This window comes from Vitis riparia, chromosome 14, assembly GCF_004353265.1.
Source record: "Vitis riparia cultivar Riparia Gloire de Montpellier isolate 1030 chromosome 14, EGFV_Vit.rip_1.0, whole genome shotgun sequence".
Lineage (NCBI taxonomy): Eukaryota > Viridiplantae > Streptophyta > Magnoliopsida > Vitales > Vitaceae > Vitis > Vitis riparia.
This window is the reverse complement of record NC_048444.1, coordinates 9,686,398-9,695,325: the sequence shown is the minus strand read 5'-3', so window position 1 is coordinate 9,695,325 and position 8,928 is coordinate 9,686,398. Positions and strand designations below refer to the sequence as shown.

The window sequence follows — 8,928 nt, the reverse complement described above, 5'->3', positions numbered from 1 at the left end:
TTTGGTAATTATATGTATGTGATTGGTGATAAGTGGGAAGAAAATGGTGTGAAGAGAGTTTTATTTTTTATATTTTCATAAAAAATAAATTATTTAAATAAAAAAATAGATATAATTTAGGTAAGTAGTATGATGAAGGCTGGAATCCAGGTAAATCCAAAAAACAAAGGCAAGTTGGTGGGCCATTGGATAAGCACCGTCCCCAAAACAATGGCTAATTGGATTCGTAGGCGCCCACAGGACGGCCCTCTCTCCCAAATACCACAAACCATTCTCCGGTTTCCCAAAAACAGCCATCACTTGTTCCCGAAAACCAGGAGCTGCAGATGGTGGGCGTTTTCCACGATATGTGGCGATTCGACCGCACTCTGACACCCTCCACGTGCCTGCCACGCGCTCCCCATTCTGCATGTACCCTTTCCCTCCTCGTACGCCACCTGTCTAGCGTGTGTCAGGACCCTTCTGAAATGCCTGTTTCACCCTTCATAGTTAGGCGTGGAGCGCTGGGGCCTGCACGGGTTTGGGTCCTTTTGGGAATAAAAAAAGGGAAAGAGAGTGAGGCGGACGCGGCGGGTGATGGAGGTGGGTGTTTTGTAATAATAATAAAACGAGTGGGCGGTGGCAGCCCCCACTTTCTATGAGTGTGGAAACCTGGTTTCTCCGCAGAAACAGAGAGTACCGCTTTTCGGGAAACAACTGCGGCCTCTAGACCACAAATCCAGCGGCTCTCTTTGGTTGAATAAATTGGGTAGCCCACTCCCTCACCTTCTCCCTCAACACTCTTCTTCTTCTTCTTCTTCTAGTTTTCTCTGTTCAAGGATTTAGGAAATTTGCGAAAATGCGGATGAGCTGTAATGGGTGTAGAGTCCTCCGCAAGGGCTGCAGCGACAACTGCACCATCCGACCCTGTCTTCAGTGGATCAAGACCCCTGAATCTCAGGCCAATGCCACCGTCTTCCTCGCCAAATTCTACGGTCGCGCTGGCCTCATGAATCTCATCAACTCCGGCCCCGAACACCTCCGTCCTGGTTAGTTACTCAACCTTCTTGCTTGTTTATCGGGAAATCAAATAAAAAACAAACCTTTGTTATTTTTTTATTTTTAAATCTTGGGGTTCGTCATTGACTTAGTGTTTTTTTGTTTGTTTGATTGCAGCCATATTCAGTTCTCTTCTCTACGAGGCTTGTGGGAGGATCGTGAATCCCATTTATGGGTCTGTTGGATTGCTGTGGTCTGGAAGCTGGCACCTCTGCCAGGCCGCCGTGGAGGCGGTGCTCAAGGGTGAGCCCATCACACAGATCACCTCTGAAGCAGCGGCCACCGGCCAGGGTCCACCGCTCAAGGCCTACGACATTCGTCACGTTTCCAAGGACGAGAACTCCGCCGCAAACGATCTCCACCGAGCCAAAAATAGGTGCCGGTTCAAGCGGTCCGGGGTGAGGGCGAAGTCTGGGAACAAAGCTGGAACTAACTCGGTTGCTGAGTCGAAGCAGGGGATGAACCGGGGTAGCCACGCTGATGAGTTGAATCGGTCGACCAGTCACGACTCGACGGTGAGTCACCCGTCGGAGCCGCATACCGTGGAGGGCGAGAGCCGAGAGACTGTGAGCATGGTGTCTGGGGAGACGGCTGAGCCATCCTTTCTGTTCAGAGCCGAGCAGAAGCGGGTTCAGAAGCCGGAGAAGCGGGAGGAGACTAGGGGACTGGAGTTGGAACTGACGCTGGGGTTGGGTCCGATTCAGTCGGAGCGCTACATGAGTGGGAAGACGGGGGGCTATGGACCGTCTGACGGTGAGGGGTGTAAGATGGAGATGTAGGGATGAAGTGACCACAGTTTTGACGGCTGAGATCAGCTTTTGTTGTTTGTCGGAGTTGTAGATTTGGTGTTTTTTCTTGGAAGCATTTTAGTTTTCCTTTTTCCCTTTATGAAAAAAAATGAGATGTACAAATGTGATTACATATTATTATTATACACAGATCATAAATGAATAGAGGGACAAAAGATGGTTCAAACTCAAAATTTTCTGTTATTTTTAACTTTCTTGCTATTTATTCAATTATCTCTTTTAAATTAAACCAATATAAGGCTCCATCTTCTTGTTAGATTTTTAATGATCTTAAGGCTACGTTTGGTTCCCGAAAAATTTGAGGGAAAATGCGAGGGAAAGAAATAGAAGGAAAGAAAAAGTTAAGGAAAATAAAAAAAAAAAAAGATTAAAAGTTGATAAATTATTTTTTTTGTTACTTCAAACTCATTTTATTTATTTTAACTCATTAATATAAAGATTAAATAATTTAAAAATATATAAGTTTTTAATTAGTTTTAATTATATTTGATTTTCTTTGATATTTTTCGTAGGACAACCAAACATGAGAAAATCATTTTTCTTATCATTTTTTTTTCCTTTGTACTTTCCGGGAACCAAACATAGCCTAAAAGAATTATCATTATTATTTTTTAAAAATAGAACACACTTGTCATTCATGGGCTCTTTTGTCATGTTTGCTTGGCTAATAGTTCTTATGACCTAATTTTTTTGATTAAAAGTGTTTATTAAGGGATGATTTGAGTGTTTATTACATCTAAAGTGATATTTGTTTTTTGTTTTTTGGTTGAATAAAAAAAGTAAAAATATTTAACTTTTTCCTATTTAGTAAAATGAATTTATTATCAACATGTTTAATTTATTTATATTAATTAATATTAATAGATTACTTTTAATTGAATAATTTTGTTTTTTTATTGAATAAATATTACCTTTGATAAAACATTAGAGGTAACCAAAATGGGAGAAAAATCGAAACCAAGTGTCCAAAAGATTTAGGCTATGTTTGGTTCCCGGAAAGTATAAAGGAAAGAAAAAAAATGCTAAGAAAAATGATTTTTTCATGTTTGGTTGTCCTATGAAAAATATTAAAGAAAATCAAATATAATTAAAACTAATTAAAAACTTATATATTTTTAAATTATTTAATCTTTATATTGATGAGTTAAAATAAATAAAATGAGTTTGAAGTAAAAAAAAAATAATTTATCAACTTTTAATCTATTTTTTTATTTTCCTTCACTTTTTCTTTCCTTCTACTTTTCCTTTGTATTTTCTTTCCCTCGCATTTTCCCTCAAATTTTCCGGGAACCAAACATAGCTTTATGGAACTAGACATGATGAAATGTATGTGTTGACATTAACTCCCTTATACATGGGTATTATTTCCTCCTCTTCTAGTTCTTGTCACCCTTCAATTGATTTGCAAGAAACTAGTTTGAAAGAGCCTTCCAACTTGCAAGAAACTATTTAGAAAAATGGTGGGCCATCTAAGTTGAACCTTCTTTGACGATCAAGTTAGTATCATTCTAAATTTACTACATATGGAAGATTGACTATTCACTCACTTGCTTTGTTATTTTGCTCATTTCTTATACATTTTCAAGAAGAGTATTTATCTTTTCAAGAATATCTGTCATAAGAAGAGCAATTATAACAAAAGTCATTAGTTATATGGGAAGCCCTTAAATAATTGAAGTGACGCTCGTTGCAAACTGGGGATATTCATTAGGTGCTAATTAATTTGACTATTTCATTACTACTAGGAAGTCATCTATTGAGGGTTTTAATGATGGGTCATCCTCTTGTAGAGATAACCTTTGCTATTGTCTGAGTAGATTTGTTTTGCAGTTTGTAGTAAGAAATGTTTCATCAATGTAATGATAAGGGTGGTTAACTCATATTTAATATGTTGTGATAGAAGAGGGTGACCCCCCGAAAAGATGTGGCAAGTGGGCATCTCAAATTAATGGACTTGATTGTTCCACATGTCAATGGATATCTTCTCCCAATTTTTTTGACATTTGATTCCTAATTTTAAAAAAATCTAGAAACCTATGTTTGAAAATGACTCCAAATTCTTCCATTACTTCTAGAAATTTAGAAAATAAACTAAAAGGAAATCAAATTAGAAAGATTTCTTATTTTGTAGAAGCTAAATGTGCAATGGCCAAGCGATTAGCCACGCTTTAGCAATCACCATTTGTTTCTAAAGGTTTGGTTAATCTTACTTTTAATAATAACAAAACAAAGTTTGTAACTAATTATTTATCTTAAGTACGTTTAGGCAACATGATTTCCAAAGTGGTAATCGCAAAGATAAATCAAATTAAAGGAAAATAAAGAAAAAAGAGACCTCAAAGCGAAGATAAATCAAGATTTATTCTCTAGGATCTCTTTGTAACATTTTGTCGTAATTCCTTCTAAGACTTTTGTGGATGGAATTCCAATGTGGAGTCAACTTCTTTGTAATAGGTTTTTGGATGGCCATTATGAATTATGTCTAGCTCAAGAGTTCAACAATTCATTTAGTTAGATAATGAAGAAAATGTTGCAATTTGGTTAGAAAAAAAGTATATTAGGCCTTCTTTGAAAAAAAACTTTCATTTTTGTTTATGATGGTGATAGTAAGAGTGGTGGGTTTTTTTCTCCTTCGTTCCAATTGTTGGCACATGTTCTTAGGCTCCTCTTATTAACCAAAGTCTTAATGATTGGTAAAATCTTAGATTGCTTCATATCTTCTTTATTTTGCTTTGTAAGGCCATTTTATTCAAGGTCAGGATAAAGTGTATTAAACATGAGTTAAGAAAGGCTTCTTCTCAGTTATGTTTCTCTTATTATGGTGATTACAACCTTACTTAAAAGAGAATTATGAGACTTTTTTTCCCCCACACATTGTGTGTGTGGCAAGCATTTGTGTCTAGATAACCTTGTTAGATAGGATCCCTTATGATTAATCAGATCATTGCTAAGGGCTACTTTTGTTTTGGTTAATTGCTAATGCTAGTGTCCTAATGTAGACACTAGGTAAGTTAGTTTATTTTCAATTAAGTTTTTTCTTTTATAAGTATGGTAGACACTATACACAAGAAATTGGCTTGCATAAATTAAGTTTCTATTCACTCAACTAATTACTATTCATTCGGCTCAACTGGTTGTTCACTCAATAGAATAAGACTGTTCATTCAACCAGTTGAGGATCGATTGAACTAGTGATCAATTGGTCAAGCTCCTACAACCTAATAGTCACTTTCTATACCTTTTGTTATCCAACGTAAAGTAGCTAGTGTAGAGATGGAGTCCTAGAAAACATGGCATGATATAACATATTTTAGATTCATTAATACATTTATTTATTTATGTATCTGGTCCATTTTATTATCCTATATGCATAAATTGAACATGCATGCCAATATCACTTGCATTGCACATGACTTGAGTGCATTAAGAGTTGCACAAAAGAACTAAGTCATATGTTCCTTGAAAGATGATAAGTTATTCATAATCGGTTCATAGATTTAGGTTGCCAATAGAGATAGTAGTATATTTCATCCTAATTAGAGGGATGACATCTCTTAATCATTGAGATGACTTTTCCATGGGTAATACACTAGTGTGTATGGTTACATATTAGACAAGACTTATAGTGAATCATAATGTAAGGTTATCGAGTAGTCATAATTCACCAAGCTGCTATACTATATGGACTCTCAATATTAAGAGGATAGTGAGTCTATGTTGAAATCAATAGAAGATTTTGACTTATGAGTGAAACCTTAATATGGTCACACATTCTTACTGATTGAGTCACTATTGATGGAAGCTTGTGGTAATAAGTATTCTCGATAAAGGCACTATGATATCTCATGGGATTAAGATGGTGTGTTCCATTGGGTAATTTAAAGGACATGTGATCAAGAATTCTTTAGTCATAGTAATTCCTTTAGTGTAATTTGGCATATGTTCCTTGTGACTTAGAGTATATTAGCTGATCATATAATAAGAAGATTTGTACGTCAAGGATTAGACGGTGATCTTGATAGGTTGATAACACTACATTATTAGATTACAAACACCAGTTTATAAGGGGTTTGCATGTAGTGGATGGTAGTTCATAGACTTGAGCTTTGTTAGGATAAAACCCTTAAGAACATGATATGATGTAACAAATTTTGAATTTATTATTCATTTAAAGATATTCTAGTTTCACTTTTATCCATCTTTGTTCCATGTATTATACTTTATGAGCATTTTGACTTAGCTTCTTTTGAATTGTATATGACTTAAGTGTAATATGAATTGCATAGAAGATTTAAGTCATGAGTTCTTTACAAGTAAATGATTTGTTCACAATCGGGTCATGAACTTAGGTAATCCATTTGAGGTTGTAGTGTACCATCTCCTAATTAGATGAATAACTAATCTTAGCCATCAAGATAAGGTTCCCACAATGAGTGCAATAATATATATGGTTACACATTGGATAAGACCTACAATGAGTAATGACATAAAACTATTGAGTAGTCATGACTTCACCAAGCTATTACATTGTATTATCTCTCAACCTCGAGAGAATATTAAACTTGTGTAGAAGTTAACAGTGACTTTAACCTACGAGTGACATCCTAAAGTGATCATATATTATCTATGGATTAGGTCACCAATGATGGAAATCGGTAAATAGGTATTTTCAATATAGGCACCATGATATCTCATGAACTTTGAGATAGTGTGTGCCCTTAGGTGATCCTAAGGACATGTGATTAGAGCCATGAATTGTGTTCTAATGGCACATATAAGAATGAATTATGCAACTATAAAGACTCAACTTACCCAACTTAACTTGAATTGTTGCTAAGACCATAGCCATAGATCTAACATATATCTTGAGCTAAATCTTTGGTTTAAAGGATGTAAAGGATGCGAGTTGAGAGTCATTTTTTAGCCGTGGTAGATAAGAAACTAAATATGCTTAAAAGGAGCTCCAAGAGTGTGAAGTATAATGAAAGTTGGGAAAAATATGTTTTGGGCTTGTGATATGCAAATATTAAGACCTTGAGAACCCAATTATCTTAATTTTAAGTTAATACTATTAATCCTTAAAATATTTTGAATTCCATGCACTATGAGCTGATATGTTTTTTAATGCCAAATTTAATCTTCACTTTCCGACTAAAGCCTCTAGTTTAGTATCCACATGTAAAATAAATAAATAAATAATTGTCTTCACTTTCTCTCCCAAAATCTTCTCCATCTGCTCATATATTTGCCTCATTTTCCTCTTATTTTGAAAAACCCAATTCTTGTGACCCTTCTTCAAATAATCTTTTGAGGCTCCTTTCAAGTAATCAAAAGATTCACAATCGACTAATGTTTATAATTCAGAGTGAAGAAGATTGAGGGACACAAAAATAAAGATGTGACATCCATTCTCTGCCCCTTCTGTATTAAACCCTAATCCTAATTTTGAAATTTGAAGATCAAATGAGGTTGGGTGGTTGAAGCATCTAGTTTGTTTGCTTAACTTTCTCTCACAGGGTCAAATCTTGTTCTATATATATACCCTTTAACCTTCATAATATTGTATCTCAGTTTGATTTTTTTTTTTTTTTTTTTTTTTCAGATTTGATTTGGATTCATTCATCTCAGAAGAAACAATAGAGAAGCAGATGGGAGGTCAGGGTTCTCATAGAAACTATCGGACCACCTAAAGCTCTTGAAAGTGAAGATTTTGGGCATACGCTCTATGGATAGGGTGATGTCAATCTCGATAAGTATGATTGCATCCACGTCACTGAAACTTCCACCATGGATTTTCTTAAGAAGGTTTTTTCATTCTTCATATGATTTCCTTGCTTTATCTATATGATTTTAATTCTCAGTTTGGTCCATATCTTGGATGGCTTTGACTTTTAGCCAAACTTGTTTGCATGGAGGGTGTGAGGTTTGGGTGAAAGGGATATGAGGTTGCATTTATATAGATCATGTAATGAGCCACTCTTATGTGGCTCTTGTTCCAAGACATGTTCTTTTTCAGTTTTAGAACTATTGAGTAAAATTCTTGAACACTTACATTTGCATTGATATCATTAGTCCTGATATCATTGTTATGCCTTTTGATTTCTATTTTTTTTCTATTCATTTATCATTAGTCATTGTGCTTATGACTTTTCCTTTTGAGTTAAGAGATCAACAATGAAGTATTTGTGTTTTAGAAGCTAATATTTGACTTAATTTAAACATCATTTGCCCTATTTAAACCTAAATAAAACCTCAACATCAACAAAAATTCCAAGTAAATTGGAAAAGAAAAAAAAAATGTAAGAGTTTGAAACTTAAATTTTTTACCACGTGACCAAAGAAACACAAAACTCCATTCAACTGACCATGATATAAATATTGACTTAGTGTTGTTGAAATTATTCATTTTATAGAAACCAAGAAACCATTAAACATATATAACATCCAAAATTTCAATTTCAAATCTCAACTTTCTCAGTGAATAGACTATTTTGAAAACACAAGTAGTTGGTACAAGTGCTTGGTTGGTTTTTTTTCTATTCCTTAAAATTTCATACAAGTTTCATGATCAAAACTACCAAAATCATAAAAAGAAGTATCTTAAAACCCATTATTCAACAACTAAGAGTGATGATATGGTTGGGTAATCAATCAAGGTTTTTGTGTCAGACATTTATACTAAACTAAACCTTTCAAATTATGATCAAGAGTCAAAAAACACATATCCAAGAAGTAACAAAAGATTTAGAAACATTATACTAAATAAAAGCCAAAATTTTAAAGTTTTAAGGCTAAAAAGAAGTTGACGGGTGTTACCTGTAAGCTAACTACACCCAGCATATAAATTCCCCATGGTGTGCCTACCAGTTGCATCAATCCTAAAATCCAAACAAAACCCTTAATAAGAACAATGCTTTCAGACCAATGAAATCGAGTTTATACAAAGGATAGCACATTATGCATTAAAGAAGAACCTTGTATCCATTTCACTTTCGTAGTTTTAGGAATGATATCTCAATCATTTCTACTTTTAAGTCCATCAATTATATCATCCACATTATGGATAAAAAAGACCCTATGT

At 34.6% G+C, this 8,928-nt stretch overlaps 1 protein-coding gene across 1 annotated transcript; it reads left to right on the top strand.

Annotated features, from left to right (window-relative positions):
- Positions 1-680: 680 nt before the first annotated feature.
- On the top strand, positions 681-2,030 carry LOC117929763 (LOB domain-containing protein 41-like). Its single transcript, XM_034850160.1, has 2 exons — positions 681-1,028; positions 1,156-2,030. The coding sequence occupies exons 1-2, from the start codon at positions 839-841 to the stop codon at positions 1,815-1,817; spliced, it is 852 nt and encodes a 283-aa protein (XP_034706051.1). The 5' UTR covers positions 681-838; the 3' UTR covers positions 1,818-2,030.
- Positions 2,031-8,928: the final 6,898 nt, after the last annotated feature.

Coding starts and splice junctions, on each gene's coding strand:
- LOC117929763 (XM_034850160.1), top strand. CDS start 839: ATGCGGATGAGCTGTAATGGGTGTAGAGTCCTCCGCAAGGGCTGCAGC. Junction 1,029..1,155: donor CCCCGAACACCTCCGTCCTG/GTTAGTTACTCA, acceptor GTTTGATTGCAG/CCATATTCAGTTCTCTTCTC.